This window comes from Notolabrus celidotus, chromosome 12 (genome assembly GCF_009762535.1).
Source record: "Notolabrus celidotus isolate fNotCel1 chromosome 12, fNotCel1.pri, whole genome shotgun sequence".
Classification (NCBI taxonomy): Eukaryota; Metazoa; Chordata; class Actinopteri; order Labriformes; family Labridae; genus Notolabrus; species Notolabrus celidotus.
Window position 1 is genome coordinate 12,377,106 of NC_048283.1, and position 18,455 is coordinate 12,395,560.

At 39.0% G+C, this 18,455-nt stretch overlaps 1 protein-coding gene across 1 annotated transcript; it reads right to left on the minus strand.

Moving 5' to 3' along the window:
• Nucleotides 1-2,057: 2,057 nt before the first annotated feature.
• Nucleotides 2,058-7,759, minus strand: trim35-28 (tripartite motif containing 35-28). The gene is made up of 7 exons (XM_034698278.1): nt 7,479-7,759; nt 6,925-7,398; nt 5,482-5,577; nt 5,114-5,344; nt 4,998-5,020; nt 4,714-4,832; nt 2,058-4,255 (listed from the first exon to the last, which is right to left on the minus strand). The coding sequence occupies exons 2-7, from the start codon at nt 7,345-7,347 to the stop codon at nt 3,720-3,722; spliced, it is 1,428 nt and encodes a 475-aa protein (XP_034554169.1). The 5' UTR covers nt 7,348-7,398; nt 7,479-7,759; the 3' UTR covers nt 2,058-3,719.
• Between the last annotated feature and the right edge of the window lie 10,696 nt (nt 7,760-18,455).

An 18,455-nucleotide genomic window follows, 5' to 3' on the forward strand; every position in this document is an offset into this window, starting at 1 on the left:
AATGTGACAAGTCCCCATGGAAAGAGACTCCTGCACGCTGCACAGTTATCATAATGAACCTGTGGGGAACAGCTGTGCAGGAAGGAAGAGGGGTCACTGGGGGAATCAGTCAAAGGCAAGCAGGTGTGCAGGGGCAAGACACACACCACAGGGAACTGGTGGGCAGGTGAGGTACAGTCAGGCTAACACAACATAAAATAACATATGACCCAGACAAAACAAGAGAGGCATATGCAGATGTCATCATGGCAGCATCATAATCAGCTTTAAGTATTTCAACACACACTCGGAACAAAAGGCTGTGCATGGCTGAGACGTTAACACTATAACTTAGTGATTCGTGCAGGCTTCTAAGTAACTTGAATTCTCAACAGCCTATACACTTTTGGAGTCAATCAACTAGTCAATAATACTGATACGATTAAAATGTAAGTGCAAAAAAGTTCATAGAATTACGCGTAAACCTACGTGTTTTTGAAGGCTTTTATTTTGCGTTCACGTTCCTGTTTTTTGAAGGCTTTTATTTTTGTAACTTCTGGTATGGACTTCCGGTGTGGGTGTTATTGCAACGTTTTTAGCTTTGTAACTTCCGGTATGGACTTCCGGTATGGACTTCCGGTGTGGATGTTGTGGCGGCGCCATCTTGCCTGCAGTAGGGTACTCTTGCAGAATTCTGACTTTAATCTCAAAATTCTGACTTTAATCGCAGAATTCTGACTATAATCTCCTTATTTTTTTCAGTGGCCTTAATCCTCTTTCGCACAGAGGGCTCTATCCAGATGTTAAAAAGGTTTGTTTCTCCTCCGCTGGATGGCAGTGGTGGGCTATTTCACTTGTTTAGAAAGAAGTCAGAATTCTGAGAATAAAGTCGGAATTTTTAGATTGAAGTCGGAATTCTAAGATAAAAGTCAGAATTTTGTCTACTTTTAGTCTGAACTGAAATTAGTCAGTGGAAACACGGCTTTATTAAATAATCTCACATTGAAAATATCCAAAGTCCTCACTAATATGCTACATTTCCAATGGCTTTTATTTTGAAATTCCAAATCAGGTGTAGCTGAAATTGGCAGCATCACATTGTGAGGTTTTCTCCTTTCAGTCTGACTCAAAACATATCAGTGGAAACTGAAATTTATTTTAATGCCAAATACATAATTACCATATTTTAGATGGCTTTTATTTTGAAAATCCACCAGCATTCTGACTTTTGACTCCAGTATCTCTCTATGAATGCTTGTGTTAGTCACTGCCTTTGCTCTGAGGTCAGCAGGTGAATATTCTTTTCTATTCTAAAATCTGTTCAGTTCCAAAATGCAATAAACTGTCTCTATCATTCTGCAAGTGGTTTGTCGAAGTGGTGTTGCCATACCCATATGTTGCATGTATCCATGGTTGAACAAAAAAGCAAACACTGAGCAAATGCCACTCAGATTAGGCAGGTCATATAGTGGTGGTAATGATGGCTTCTACAGAGGAGGAGGAGGATTCTGCACCTGAACACCCACAGACATATCTTCAGCCCATGTTTGAGGTTTTTGAAATAAGTAATGATTTGTATTGTTTTACATGTTTACTGTTTAACACACACAAACTTAATTATGGCCAACAAAAATTCACCATCCACCACGAGAAAGCATGCCAAAGTATGTAGCTAAACATTTGTTTACCTCTAGATGAGCATTTAAAACAAAGTCTTGTCTGTGCTTGCTATAACATGGTAGTCATTTTTCATTTTATGGCTGGTTTTTAATTTTATTGCTTTTTGGAGCATTGAATCTGGAAACCGTAGCATGTACTTAAAAAATATAATAACGTAGCACAATGTTCACCAATGATTGTTGGTGATTAAAAAAAAATAGTTTGAATACTTAAATATTTTAAAAGCAAGTGGTTCAGTATTTTAATAATTTGACAGAGCAACTTTAATTTGGAGTAACATTTGGCCAGGAGTATCTGTACTTCACTAAAGTAATGAGAGTTGCACATTGTTTCCCAAAGGAAGCATTTCCTTTCTCTTCATATGTAGTTATGTGAGATTCTTATTGAAACAGAACAAATTTAGTTTGTATGTATTTTTATTGAGAGTTCAAATAGAAACATCAAAGCAGGAGCATTTGCCATAGAAGTTTCTAAATTCCACTGAAAGCACTGCTAAACATTACTATTTTCCTGCCCATACATGTCGTGATTGATAAACGCCAATCTAATATAAAAATCATAAAACCAACAATTTCCATAACTCCATAAACATTTTAGACTACAGCAGAATCAGCATCATATAAAAGTAGTACACCAACAGAAAAACTCATTCCCCAAGCGTAAAGCTTGCCCATTCTTTGGTTTGAAACTATTTCAAGAGAGGGTATCATGCTTAATTTCAAGCTTTATATTGTCCTTCTGAAACCTTTTGAAGTAGCTTACACTTCCAAAAAATGTCTTAACTGATTCCAGGCTGGTGTTTTTAAAAACCCTAATTTCAGCCTCCAAAACATTTAATTTAGACGCTCTCTTTAAGACTGCCCAGCTACCCCGTAACCCAGTACTTTGGAAGCCTCCTCCATTGTTGCCATGCTACTAAGTTGTGTTTTACTTTTCAAAATGACTAATCAACATATGTGATCATACGTTTAGGACTCCAAGTCTGACACAGAAAGTCTGGAAAGGGACAAAAAAAAAGAGAAAATCTCCAACAATGAAGAACAGAGGACATTTTTGTTTTCAGTGTTGATTTTGTTCTATTGAGAAGATTCACAAATCAGTAACGTCACAATTTAAACAAATCTTAAGCTGACATGAATGTGAGTTTTTGAACAAGCAGAGCAGCCTGGGATCTCATCCTGTGATTATTTCAACTGTTTGTCTCACAGTATGACACTTTGATCACAATTGGAAGTGAAATGCTCCATTTAAGTAAATGTTTATATTTTAAACATGAAAAAGCACGATACCACCTCTTTCAACAAGAAAAAAATGTACAAAACAGCCATAAAAGCAAAGCAACTTGAATAGTTACAAGCCCGTTTCCCATTTCTTTTACAATGAAGAGCTGGACGCGCGTAGTTTTGCTCAGTGCACAAATAAGTCGGGGAGGTGTAATCAAGCCTTTCAGACTTAATTACTATTAGTCATAAGCATCTTTCATGCTGCCTGTTCGTTTGTATTACATTTCTGTTCTGTTTTGTCATCATGAGGTGACACGACTGGCCAATCTAGTTTCCTAAGGCACACATATCATCTTTGGTCTTTCTGCCAACCACAAGTATCCTTCTCTTTTTATGACATTTTAGTTTCAGTCTTTAATTTTCTTCCCAGTTTTTCCATCATCACACAGATAACAGGGTTTTTGATTACTCATAAGTTAGCCATTCATTGGTGGCTGGCATGTTTTTAACCACGGTTTATACACTTAAAGTTCTATTTTTGATTTACTTTTGTTTCTGATATAGATATTTATGCCAAATCTAAGTGTCAGTCTCATCCTTTCAGCCATTTCTCAAATGACTATGAGTATTTATGAAGCAGTGCATTAATACACTTACATATATATACTGTGTAACAAATGATTGAAGTTGTGCCATTTTTGAATATCCAAACTAGTTTATCTCCGTCTGATTATCTCATTTTTTTCTGTATTTCCTGTTTCTTTCTTTTTTTAAGCTAATCCTAATTTTATTAGAATGGATTTTTCATTCCATATCTCACTGCAGTGTATAAGCCAGTCATGAGGTGTGTACTGCTATTTTCCCTGGAGCCAGAATCATTGGTGAATCGTGGAGTCCAGGGCCAAAAAAGGGGAACATCTTCTCATCAAACTTGTGTTCTAAAGTGACCAGGTGCTTCGCTGTCCCCCCATCCCAGAACGACACTTCTCCTTTATCGATATTTAACTTGATTCGGATTCTTTCAGGGCGCTGCTGCACCTGAAGCTCTGTACGCTCAGGTGTTAAGGCAGTGTACACCCCTTTGCTTAGTCCTATGGACCACACGCCTCGCTTTGTAGAGATAGTGAACTTCTTTTTACGGGCCACTGACTCCTTACACACTCCTACCACCCACTTGGGGTTGTCCCCGACAATGATGTCCCATCTGTGTTTCCCAGAGGTGTAACCCTCGGCACCCAGGACAAAGAGACAGGAATCAAAGCGCCCCAGGTTGTCAGGGACGGTAAGTCGCTCTTTGCTCTCCTTCACACTGGTCAGGTCTTCATTCAAGGAGAACCACGGAGAGGCTGTGTTCGGGTTCAACACCACAGGATCTGCACACAGGACAAGACAAGATGCCGTTTTGTGTTATCGCAACATTTGTTGAACACACTGTTGCCCTTAGAATTAATTAAAGCATAAAGAAGGATGTTTTTTGAATGTGCTAACATTCAAGTTGGTACTCCCCCACACTAATAAGGACTGTGTTGAGTTTTAACATCTTAATTTACCTCCAGTGTTTCCTCATTAAGATATCATGAGAGCGTTTCCTCAGTTCGTTCAGCAACTTCTTTTTTATTTTTCATTTATTTATTTTATTTTTATTGTTTTTATTACTATTGTTGCATATATTGTGTTCTTAACCTTAGGATTGTGTGTGTGTGTGTGTGGGGGGGGTTTGGGGATGGGATCTTTTTCTTAATTTATTCTATTTTAAGTTGTTTTTATGTACAGCACTTTGTGTTACAATAAATCAAGTCTGATTGATTGATTGGTTGTTTGATTTACTTACTATATTTGACATGGGCCTGCAGGCTTTTCCAGATTTTGAAGCTCAAAGCACCAACATGCTTGTCCATATTCAGAAGAGAGTCTTCACGAAGGCAAGGGTCCTCACCAGTCCACTGGGCTCTAAAGCAAAGATAGTAATATATATTTACCAACAGACATTACATTAAATTAAGCAAATGCAATGTAAATGTGTTGAAGTGTACTTCTCTGTCACTTTACTGCTCATATTTATGTGGAGATTATCAAGTGCAACATATTCATTCAGTGTTATTTCCAGTTACTCACTTTTTTTTTAAAGTCTTGAAATTCTAAAAAACAGAAAACGAGAAATTCAGATTAATAAACATAAGAGAAAAAAAGATACACTCATAAAACTGTGGTGATGATCCTCCTTTTCTTACCCGCAGGAGGGGTAGATCCTCATTGCCCATCTCTTTTTTCAGAGAGTCGATGATATCTTTCAGAGCAACAATGTCCCTTTTCGTTTTTTCATTCAGCTCCCGTAAGGCAGCGATCTTCTCATCCTCCTCAGAACCAAGGGCCTGCAGACGAATAGCTTCTTCTTTGACAAGTTCCTGTCGGAGCTTTTCAAACTCTGCCTTGATCTGCTTCTCTGCCTGCCCAGCTTGATGCTACATTAAGCCAAAGAGGAGTATTTATTATTATGAAATCTAAATCAGTGCGGTATAGAGTGTTAAGTGAGCTGTTTCTCTGTACAGTATGGGACGTCTTGATTGATGAAAACAGTAACAGCAGCAGCATTAACTACCGTGATGTGTTCCACAGCTTTGTTGAGTTTCTGCGTTGTTTTCTTGTAGAGTTCCATTTTCTTTTCAAAAATCTGGACCTTGAACCCAAGCTCCTTCTGCATGGAGATAGAGCAGAACACAAGGTAACAAAAGACAGAAAGCTGAATGAGAAAAATGTTTTAAGATTGGTGCCTGGTATAATAACCCATAAACACGGGGGTACTAATTTATAACAAGATCATTTTGGTGGTTGAAAGGTTACAACAAGTGACCACTAATTGTTGATTCAGATTATAACCAAAGGCGAGGTGCATATAAAGGCTGCACTTAAAGAGATGTATAAACATAGACTATATGGCTGATTGATGCAAAGTCTAATGGAACTAAAGGCTCAGAGAAGGATTACAACATTTTAATATCATAATCGTAATCATTGCTCTGCTACCATTACAAAGGATTTATTACATATCATGTAACACATCTAATCTTATATTTATTTAATGAATATACCACTGCTAAATCTTTCTGTATGAGAGTGTATCAGATTTTCCATAAAAAGCCACTGAAGCAAACTTTTAAAAACAAAAAAGAGCACATGAGGTGTATAGGGGAGAACGGGATTGGTTGTCACACCGGTTGGTCGGTCACACTCGTTATATCTCACCACCAAAGGGCGCTGTCTCTTAAATTGGGGTATGGTGATATCCAGAATTAGGATCAGAGCTCATCTACATAGTCTTCTCTGGAGTAAGACAGCTGAACTTGAGGTGAGAGGACTTTTTGTGTTTTTCATGTCAAATTGTTCAAGCTCAAGCTCTGTTTCCTCGTCGTCGAAGTATGTTTCCCCTAGTCCCGCCCCCGTCCGAAATGGCCCAAAGGGTGAAGGAAGCGCGCGTTCACAAAAAGCTCGCCCCCCAAGCTGTTGTGCTCGTACCACAGAGGCACTGTGGAGAGAGCTAAGGTTCAAAACTGACTTTTTTAGGCTGATTCATTAGATTTGACCATTTAAAACAGGGGGAACGCATCCTGACAGCTTGGAATATTACTGTCAGGATGTGTTCCCCCTGTTTTAAATGGTCAAATTTAATGTCATCAGCCTAAAAATCACAGGACTTATCTGTTGTGGGGAAAGAAGTCAGTAGTATGAATTTGAAAGATGTGTGAGCCTCCTTTCTTATGGATCAGAGGGGGAACAGTATCTGACAGTAGTATTCCAAGCTGTCAGGATGCATTCCCCATGTTTTAAATGGTCAAATCTAATGTTACCAGCCTGAAAATCACAGGACTTATCTGTTGTGGGGAAAGAAGTCAGTAGTATGAATTTAAAAGAGGTGTGAGTCTCATTTCCTATGGAACAGACTGGGAACAGTATCTGACATTAATAAAGCTGCCAGGATAGGTTCCCCCTGTTTTAAATGGTCACATTTTTTATGGAATCGTTTCAACACCTGGTAACACTTTACCTTACATATTGGAGCTCCCTCTCTCAGTGACCACAGCCTGTGTGTGTTGTGCAGAGACACACAATCAACACACACAGGCTCCTCGTCTTTCTCACAGTAGAGCTCCAGAGGCTTCAGGTGAATGTTACAGATGTCCTCACTGGCCGGTTTGTAGTTGGGCCGCCAGCTTGAGTGTTTGAGGAAGGTCTCACATGCGTCCCTGAGCGCACGGTTGGCAATCTCCTGGCCTTCCTCAAACTCCCCACGGCACACCGGACAGCGTTTCTTGATCTCCAGACTCCTCTGCAAGCAGACCCGGCAGAAGCTGTGTGAGCACGGGAGCAGCACGGGGTCCTGGTAGATGCCCTGACACACGGGGCAGGTGAGGTCTTGCCTGAGAGGTACAGGCTCCTCCGACATGTCTTCGTCCATACTGTCAGCCATGACTTCCTCGGGCCCTCAGTGCTGTACTTTCGATTTCGACAAAACTCTGAACTGACGGATAAACACAGAAATATACACATTAACTCGACTCTACGTGATATTTAAAGGTTCCACTTGTTAGTTTAACTTACCAAGATCAAGACAGGAGGGAAATATAGTGTAAACAAAGCTCGTAAACAAAGATCTGTAGAAGTTGATGTCAGTGCAAATCAAGTTTGTGAGTCTTCTTCGTGGTGGTCCTGGTTTCCCCGGCTGGTTGTACTGACCACAAACACTGGTTAGCTAAGTGTTTCAAGGTCTCTCACACAGACCAGTTAACTAGAGAGCTGTCATAATGTCCCAACATCAGTCTGTTGATGTCACACTCCTTTTCCGTGTTCGGGCAACTTCTTCTTCTTCTTTTTCATGTTTCACAGATTAATGGCGCATTACCGCCCCCTTCTGCTCCGGAGTCAAACAGTGAGCTCAAGAAAACAAAACAAAACGAAAACCTAACCCAATGGTGTCCCAACTTTTTTCAAAGAGGGCCACATTTGATGTTGTCAGAATACATGGGGCCAGTGACTCCTACTGAGACTTAGGAATCCTAAAAGTTATATATGAAATATCTATTTAATAACAATTATTTTAATTTTTTTCTCAATAAAACAGTAACTAGGAAGTCTTCAGTTTTCCACAAGCCATGTAAACATTAGCAGACTTTATCTTCTTCTGGGGGAAATGTTTTTAATAAGGGTCGGGCAATGTGGGAAAAAATATCATATCATTATTTTCCTATAGCAGGATCACGATCTGGATTTCATCACACTTCTTTTAGACTTGTCTGATCAGCAGACAACACTTTTAGAACAAAATAATTATTTTCCTGCATTCTGAACATTTTTTCTGCACCAAATTTTTCCCTTTCCTGTACAATTTCCTGATTTTGATCTTGTCTTGTGTTCTCTTTTGTGTCTTCTGAACTTTTAGCATTCATCAAGAACATTTTCACATCATGATAAAAACATTAATTTGAAAACCTGTCAGCTTTAAGAGTTCTTGTGTTTCTTCTTTATTGCCGTCTTGCGGTATCCCCAGAGCTTTGGCTTTGGACAGGTAGTCCATATGAAGCTTTTTGAGACATTTCTGGATTGACTTTAGTTTTGTTTGTGCGCTTGAAAGAAACTGCAAATGTACAGATGATTCAGCATGTGATTAATTTCTGTGCTATAACACATTTTAAGATGGAAGCTTGGGGCCATAAATAAATGGACCTTGGGCCGCAATTGGCCCCAGGGCCATACTTTGGACATGCCTGACCTAACCAAAACCACAATACAACTCAACTCAACTTTATTTATATAGCACCTTTCATAAAAACATGTAGCCCAAAGTGCTTCACAGAGTAACAGAGAGTCAGAAAACAACAGCAATGGTAAAATTATAAAAGGCATGATTAAAAAAAAGAAATACTTAAAAAAATAAAAGAAAATCAACACAGTAAAATTAATAAAATAAGTAAGAGTGGAAAGAAAAGTTAAAATAAGGTAGAGTTAACGAGATCAGATGAACACAAAATAAATAAGATAAATAAATACATGTTAAAACAATGGTTTAGATAATAATGATTAAAAATAATAAAAAAAAAAATAATAAAAAAATTAATAAAAAAAAATTAATAATAATAATAATAGTCCAGGGCTAAAATAAACTACTCCAAATTAAAAGCTAGATTAAAAAGGTAAGTCTTATGTTTACTTTTAAAAACACCCAGAGAGCTCGCTGTTCTGATGTCCAGAGGCAAAGAGTTCCATAGTCTAGGGGCATAAAAACAGAAAGCTCTCTGGCCGGTGTTTGTGTGAAACACACGAGGAACATTTACAAGGGAAGGAGCAAGGCTGTAAAGAGCTTTAAAAACAAGTAAAAGGACTTTAAAATCAATTCTAAAAGAAACAGGGAGCCAGTGCAGAGTTTTTAAAAGAGGGGGGATGTGATCGGTTTCCTTTCTTTTTGGGCAGGCCTGTAAAAAGGGAGTTGCAGTCCCTTTTTATACTCCCTATACACCCCTTTACCCTAACTTCCCCTTTATCCAAACTATCTAATCCCCTCAGTATCCCCCCAATTCACCTCACACCCTGTGAAAACCCCCTGTGCTCTTTAGGAATGCCAACAAAACCCTGACCTGTGCTCTCTCACCCGTATTCAATCTACGGTGGCCCTGAAGGACAAAACAAATTTACAAAAGATGAAACACTTATAAAGTTGGAGACAAATTTACATTTTGGAAAACATTTTTACATTTTATAAAACAAAATTACATCAGCAAAACAGTTTTACCAAGGCCAAAACAAATGTATATTTAAGGAAACAATTTTACAAAAGATGAAACACTTTTACAAAGTTGGAGACAATTTGTGTTGCAAAGCTCGGAAAAACTGAACAAAATGCAATGACATTTGTGGAAAGGTAAAAAAAAAAAAAAGTTTTAAAAAGTATATTCAAAATTGTTTTATAAACCGTAAAAACAGAACACAAGAAATATCTTAAAAAGCAAAATACATTTAATGACATATGGAATCCTTCCAGCATATAAGGCCTCAAAATCACTAGCTCGACTCTTCTCTTCTGTTGTCCCTAAATGGTGGAATGAATTGGCCAACTCCATTCGATCTGCAGAGTCCCTCTCTACTTTCAAAAGACAGCTAAAGACCCAGCTCTTTAGGAAGCACTATGCACTTAGCTAGACTGCGTCCACTGTTGTCCCCAGTGGCAGATAATGTCTTCCAGCTACAGTTGACTCGCACTGTCCTGCTCTACTCTGGGAATCTGTGTTCAGCTCTGGAGTGACCCAGCACTTGGTACTTAGGTCATTATTGTGATGATGTTAATTGTTGATGATGATAATGGAAGGTCTTAAAGTGTGTGGTTGCTTCATTGTAGATGTTCCTTATTTTATTAAGAAAAAAAAAAAAAAAAAAAAATCATTATTTACTTTTGTGCATTGCCTTTACACTGCGTGGCAGTACCTGCACCCAAATTGACTTGAAGCACTTTGTTACTCTTACTGATCGTGTTTCCTCTTGTCTAGATCTTTGCTTGTGTTGTTCTTGTTCTCATATGTACGTCGCTTTGGATAAAAGCATCTGCTAAATGACATTGTAACATTGTAACATTGTAACAACCTTTAACCTTTCATCAACTGCAAAAAATGTATGACAAAACCTGAAAAAAATTAAGCATTTTGTAAAATGTATTTGAATTTCCAGAAATATTTTTGTGTTTTATTCAATATTTTTTATTTTGTGAGTTGTTTTAATTGTTCATACATTTTTTTTTAGCATTTTGACAAATGTTTATTGTATTCAATCAACATTATTTGTGGGATTTTTGTGAATTGTTTAAGCGTTTAGTGAAATGTTTTTGACATACAGTGAGATGTTTTTTGTGTGCATGAAATGTTTGTGCAGATGACTTTCAGGGGACACTGTCCTAATGGTCATATTCAAGCAGCACAAATAGGTCAACAACAAAAAAAAACACATTAATATCTTGGCTTTCCTGTCCATCATTAACATGAGCCAAGTAGGTTGAAATCGTTCCCTCACATGCTGATATAGAGCTTTAACATTCAATATTTAGCATACCCTTATCAATGTAATAACCAGAAAAGCAATATCTTTCTCCTTTACAAGTACTCTAGCTTTTTTTTTTTAAATCACTTTGCACATGCAGCAGCATGTCTTAAGATATAGGCCAACTCTAAAACAAAGTTTAAAAAAATCAACATTAGTTGTGATTACAATAATACAAAAATGCATGGAAGAAATGAGCAGATGGAGAGTTATGAAAATATAATAAAATCAGACCTGCCTTATAACCCCTCTTTTGTAGAACTTGCATTAACCAACCAGATATTTAGCACTAATTTTCTATTCCCATTAAATGATTTTGTTAAATTAACTGTCAATTATATCATATTGCACTATGAAAAAAGTTTTATCAAACTTATAGGAAAAATACAATTTAAAAATGTCCTGTTGAGTTTCGCCTGCACAGTAAAGAGCATGCCAGCTTGTATTTCTGCAGGTCTAAGATAACAGAATCAACAGTTGCTGTATCATTCTGCTGTATCATGGATAGATGATGTTTGGAGACTCACTAGATTAGGTTGACTTGTGTTAGAATGTCTTTAAAACCTTTATGACTATTTTTAAGCATCATAAACTTTTTATTTTAGGTGTCTTAATCTGGTTAACTGTATCTATGTTTAGTCTGTGCTCCAGTAAGACTCTCAGCTGTGCTCCAGGATCACAACTTTGCACTATTCATCACAAGTACACGACTAGCAGAGGTTGACGGTTTGACTCCCGGCCACAACCATTTCCTGCATGTCTTCCCCCTCTCTCTGTTCCCCACGTTTCCTGTCTCTCTTCAGCTGTCCTATGTAAAAAAAAAATAGGCAAAAAAGGCCAGAAATTAAACCTTTTTAAAAAAACTGCATGACTGGTACAGTATTTTACTGCAGTGTTTTCATATTAACAGTTATGTATATGTTAACTCTCTTACAAACACACATTTTCTACTCTTTAGAGGGTTTTGTATTAGAGTGCTTTAGGAGTTTAGGATGAAAGCATGTCCAGCAGGTGGAGCCATAGTGCCATTACAGGGCACATCAATGTGACACCTGTGGTCAATTGCAAACGTGCTGAAGCAACACATTCAACCACATTATAAGCTCAGAATAACATGAAGTGTGAAATAAGTGTACTCTGTTGTGTGTGTCAGTCCTTTAAATGTCCTGTAAGTCATTTCAAACAGGGCCAGCTACTGCAAAGACTCGATCATCCCTGGTTTTTCCAGGGGACGCATCCTGGGAGCAGCTTAATTGTTGATCAGTTCTCTAGCTGGAGAATGGACATAGATAAGTTTAGCTAATTAAGGCAGTGCCATTCTATAAAGAGTTAAAACAACATTTTTAAAGTGGATCCTGAGACGGACTGAAAGCTCGTGAGAGAGAGCATCACAGGTGCGATGTTGTTCCTCTTTCACTTTCCAGGCAGGAGGCGAGCAGCAGCATCCTGAATGAGCTGCAGGTGCTGAAAAAAATGACTGATCTAGGGCCACATACAAAGAATGATAGTTTTCAAGATGAGGGGTTACGCGTATGCTAAAACTCTAGTAGGGAATCATGAGTCTCAACTGAAAGTAGCTGGGCTTCACTACAGAAGAAATGTGTTTGTCAAATGTGAAAATACTGTTAAAGTGAACACCAAGACTCTGAACAGGAGAGTGGATACTAGAGGCTAGAGGGCAAAGAGGGCTAGCATTGAACCATTAACCGCTGCCTTTATTTTTATTATACAGGCTGAGGAAGTTTTAGCTTAAACTTGATTCAATATCTTTGTTACAATGAACTCAACAAAATGTTACACAGTTTGTTTTAACTTGCCTAAAATAAAACTGCGTCACACTGGAGTCTGTATCCCGTCCCTCTTACAGAAGGTTGCTCAGTGTTTAATAATGAAACTCAGACACCATGAAACACTTTAACTGGAATATAAAAAGGAAACGTTTTCTCTATAACCAAAGACAGATATTCTTTCTTTTTGTTCCCCTTCATTTTCCATGTGTTTTATCAGTTTACATAAATGATAAATTCACTGCCTCTGTTTAGAAATAGTTCATTTAACACATGAATCCAAACAGGAAGGACTGGAAGCTGTAACTCACACGTTGCTCTCTTTCTTTACTCATTTAAACACCTTTCATCATATACAGGAGACCTATGTTACATTAGTGGCAAGATAAAATAGTACCATTGATTTGACACTGATAGTAGAAGGGCAGCTCTTCAAACACCATCACACTGTTCAAAGTTTGGTGTTTTTTTGTCACATTTATTCCTGTCAGTAGTAAATGTGTTAAGTGTCAAACTTGTGAATGATGACACAGTCGGCTAAAAATGTATGAAAGTGAAAGACGCTTCATTGCATTTTTACACTTTTGTACTGAATGTTTTTTCATCCATTGCTATGACCACTTCTGCACTGCTAAAGAATGAAGGCTAAAAATATTTTTGTTCCAGTAACAGCGGAACTGGAAATAAATGAGGATACTTAAGTTCTGTTTTAATGGAAAATAGAACAAGAGTTAGAGTTAGAGTTCTATCCTCTCTTGGGAGTTTGCAGACGGGGTTATGTTGTGGTCTTGTTAAACCTACGAGGCTTAGCTTGTAAAGTAAAGCAAGAGGAAGTGGCACATGCTTCTGTTTCAAGTGAAAAAAGGGTCTTCTTTGTAAAATATTGAATTGTGAGATACAACCATTGACCCCTGGACAAATGTAACAAGTGCCAGTACTCCCCTTATATAGCGTGTGTATTGTGAGGCCAGTATCTGGGAAATGTGATATTTTTTCACTCAAAGAACCTTTGCATATCTGCGTCACCATGCCCCTATCCAATTTTCCGTCAGTCTATTTAGGCTATGTACAGACGATGCAAAGACGTCATCTTGTCTTCCTTGAGGACTCTATACAAAAACAAGTTGGTTCCACTGTGTGGCTGCTATAGCTTCATGCTTCACTACCCAGAAAGGATGTCACACAGTGCACCTTAAGGTGCTATTGTGAATCACCAAGAGAAACTGTAATATGGGGAGGGCAGGAAGGGGGACTTGCAGCTGGTAAGAAGTTGTAGGCTTCAGCTTAACAAGCAAGCTAATGCTCCAAAGAAATGTTAACTAGGAATTAACACCTCGCCTATTTGGGTCTTCTGCCCCCCCCCCCCCCCCCCCCCCCCCACACACACTTTGTTTGATTTCTTCTTTAAATATACATGATTAATTTCCAACTGTCTTCTCCACCCAGTGTTTTGTATGTTTGTATTTTCTAGCTACACTCAAAAAAACCAACATGGGTGTCTGTTTTACCAACATAAGTATGACATGTAGCTTCTATTATATTAATTCATGTTTAGTGGTTAAACATTTCTAATTCATGTAGTTTTAACATGAAATGCAAAATTTTTAAAACTACAAGATCGCTTTATGTCCACACAACCTAAAGGGTTTAGGTAGGAATCCCATCTGCAATACCTCTCCAGAGCAGAAGGTGGCAGTAACGTGCAATATCTCTGGTGGAAAAATGTCTTAATCAGTAAGAACTTATTTCAAAGGTGACCAAGTCAAGATCCATATTTTTTGTTTGTCATTGTTTGCCTTCTCTGGGGTTAGAGTTCTATTCCAACAAACCGGTCTGTTTTGTGGTCTTTTTCCAAACTTGACACCAACTGGAGGTAAACTAAGTCGGCATGTTTAAACTGCTAAATGTAAACATTCTTGATATGTCAAAAATGTCTTATTTTCTCAATAATTACTATTTGAGAGTTTATTTTCACATGATAAAAAGTTTGGCCTCACAGTTCAAATCATTTCTGATGATTGAACATCGGGGCTGCACGGTGGTGCAGTAGGTAGCACTGTTGCCTCAAAGTTAGAAGGTTCCAGGTTTGAGTCAGGTGCCTTTCTGTATGGAGTTTGCATGTTTCCCTTGTGCATGCATGGGTTCTCTCCGGGTACTCCGGCTTCCTCCCACAGCCAAAAAAACATGCTCACCAGGTTAATTGGTCTCTGTAAACTGCCCGTAGGTGTGTGTGTGCATGAATAGTTGTCTGCCTCCTGCCCGAAGTCAGCTCCCCATAACCCCAAACGGGATAAGCAGTCAAGATAATGAATGGATTGAACTTACTTTAGTTTTGTTCAGTCAGCATGATTAATAAGTGTTATTGTACCATTTAAAACTAAGTTGGACCCAAACATTGCAAATAAGTAATGGTAACGTCAATACTTTATGTTCACTCAACATATTTACAATTAGTTGGTTCAACAAAATTGTGTCTTGCTAAATGAAAACATTTTAATGAGGTGGAAATTCTTTCCATAATTTTATTACGTTCACCCAACAAATTATTTCTTTGAGTGTACAGTGGCCCTGAAGTGCAAAGCACAACGGCAAATCAGAAAACACAATGTGATCAATCTTAGTGTCCAATAGGAAAAAAAAGAGCGCCCTCCTGACTGCTCTTATACCCTCCGCCTCTCCCTCTGTTCCCAGCAGTCCTGTGAGACTCCACTCGTGTCCTGCTGCTCTAACCCTCTCCTGGAACTGCTCTCGCTCAGGTGCATACCTGCTACAGTTCAAAATCGCATGTTCAACATTCTCACTCACTCAACACCTCTCACATCAATCATTATTCATTTGTCCTAATATCTACAAAGTATCATTTAGCCCTGTATGACCCACCCTGAGTCTCATTATGATAATTTCCTCCCTTCGTTTCCTTTCCTTATCGTTCTTGTTATTACTGATTTTTGTATTTTGTAAAAGCTGCTTCCTTTCTGGTCTTCTTCCCACCTTTCCTGCCATATTTAAATTCCTTTCTGCTTAATCACTGCTTTCCCTTCTCCTGTCCCAAGAGGTATTTGGACTGTTACAGTATTTCTCAATTGCTAAAACACTAAACCCTATTGTGTGAGCCAAATTCCTTAGTGGCCTGAACCCATGTATTGAATCAGTCACTCTTTTGGCAAAACCATAAGCACTTTTCATCTGATTAGACACAACTTTCAAACACTTTCTCACTCACTAAAACACATGTTGCAATGTGATGCACTTGTGTTGCTAGGGAGCACGTGGCCTGTGATGTGAATGAAGTCCTGTGGCCTGACCCGACACGTAGACATGATGCTGTGGCTGAATGATTGCAGATACTGTCAGCACTTCAGTTTGATTTTGTGGATTGAACTGTAATGTTCTTCCCATTTATAATTGTTTTTACTTTATTTTGACTATATACATGTGCTAAATTCAAAGAGGATTTTTTTTTTGCAAAATTGATTTAGCCTACTGTGAACAATAAACATAATTTCCACAGCTTCATGTCCTGAGCATTGTGTCTTCAATTTTTTTGATGTAGTGTGCAATGACTGCTCAGTGTTACAATTATCACCTGCCTCACCTGCTCAGCCTCTCAGCCCCAGTGCATTGCCACTCCCCTTCAGTTTCTCTCCTTTTACCTGAACCACACCCTCCTCATTATGCCAACACACATGTTCCTCATTACTTACTGCCAGTATTTAAGCCCCGCCCTGGTCTCAGCTCACTAAGTGCTAGATTGTTCTCTGCGATGCAAGACTTTCCAGCACTCTCCCTCGGAGTGATCTCCCAGTTTTGACCCTGCCTGTCCCCGACCTGCCTTCCTCATCTGTGCTCTGGTAACTACCTCAGCCTTCTGTCCCTGACCAAGGACCTGATCTACTAAAATCCCAAATAACGAGCGCTGGTTCCAGCAGCAGATTAACCGGCTTTACAGAGACTCGATCACTTACCTGTGTTTTGCCCACCCGCTGAGTTGGTCACGACTGTTACCTGCTGTTCCCTGGGCTCCAGTGTTCTGCTTTTGGGTTCACCCTCATACCCTCAGTATTGTTTTAAATTTTGATTGACTTTGGGTATGATCTGACAACATTGTTTGGTTTTGCAAGAGGAATCAGAGGTTTGGTGAATGTAGTTTGAAAATTGGGTTTTGTGCTTATAGTGTTGTGAAAAGTGTGATGGATGTCAAGAAGTGTGTTTTTAGCAGTTCCCCTTTTGCTAGTTTATCTGCATCCTCTTTTCCTCTCACCCCCTCTTGTGCTGGCACAGAAGTGTATACGTCCACAAAAACAAGTGTGTCTTGCCTACAGTCAAGCATGGTCTGGGTCTGCATGAGTGCTGCCGGCACTGGGGAGCTACAGTTCATTGAGGGAACCATGAATGCCAACATGTAATGTGGCATACTTAAGCAGAGCATGATCCCCTCCCTTCAGAAACTGGGCTGCAGGGCAGTATTCCAACATGATAACGACCCCAAACACACCTCAAAGACGGCCACTGCCTTGCTAAAGAAGCTGAGGGTGAAGGGGATGGTGATGGAGTGGCCAAGCATGTCTCCAGACCTAAACCCTATCGAGCATCTGTGGGGCATCCTCAAACGGAAGGTGGAGTAGCGCAAGGTCTCTAACATCCACCAGCTCCGTGATGTCGTCATGGAGGAGTGGAAGAGGATTCCAGTGGCAACCTGTGAAGCTCTGCTGAACTCCATGCCCAAGGGAGTTAAGGCAGTGCTGGAAAATAATGGTGGCCACACAAAATATTGACACTTTGGGCCCAATTTGGACATTTTCACTCACTTTGGGCCCAATTTGGACATTTTCACTTTGGGGTGTACTCACTTTTGTTGTTGGTTGTTTAGACATTAATGGCTGTGTGTTGAGTTATTTTGAGTGGACAGTAAATTTACACTGTTATACGAGCTGTACACTGACTACTTTACATTGTATCAAAGTGTCATTCTTCAGTGTTGTCCCATGAAAAGATATAATGAAATGTTTGCAGAAATGTGAGGGGTGTACTCACTTTTGTGAGATACTGTACATACACCAATTCCCACACACCCACTTGCGTTGTTAGACCCATCTGTATATATTTTAAGGTATCTAAAATAATTGCCCCTCAGATACACACTTGCTTTTACTACAACCTCATTCATTCTCCATTCTCTCTTCATTTCTAGGACACTCATGTCCACTTTAACCTCAGGGTACAGCCAAGGGGGGACGTTACTGACTGGAGTTGGCTGGGCAAACTCAACATTATCAATTCCAAACACTTTGGCACATTTTTATGTTGTTTGGTTCTCAACACATTCCCCTTTTGTAATGAATTAAGATTTTCAACTGGAATATTTCATTAATTGAGATCTAGGATGGGTTGTTTAAGTGTTCCCTTTATTTTTTTGAGCAGTGTATAAAGACTGGTAATGAGAATTACAGCAATAATCAAAAACAAATAATTAACTCTAAGGGCCTGATCTACTAAGATCCCAAATACCGAGCGCTAATTTGCGTGTGCAAATAATAATTTTGCACGTGTTATTTCTGGGCGTGTTGCGGGTGATCTACTAAGACTGCGTGCGCAAATGATAACGAGTGCAAAAGTGGTGCGGACCGCCCTATTTTAATGAGGATTTTGCGTGTGCTATCGGCTGTCACCATGTAGAGTTTGAGAGAGCAGAGTGGCCTTAAGCGATAAA

Excerpts from the sequence above, each read along its gene's own strand:
- trim35-28 (XM_034698278.1), bottom strand. The coding sequence starts at position 7,347 with ATGGCTGACAGTATGGACGAAGACATGTCGGAGGAGCCTGTACCTCTC. Across the intron at positions 5,021-5,113 it reads AGGATCTACCCCTCCTGCGG|AATTTCAAGACTTTAAAAAA; the intron begins GTAAGAAAAGGA and ends TCTGTTTTTTAG. Across the intron at positions 4,833-4,997 it reads TTCAAGACTTTAAAAAAAAA|AGCCCAGTGGACTGGTGAGG; the intron begins GTGAGTAACTGG and ends TCTTTGCTTTAG.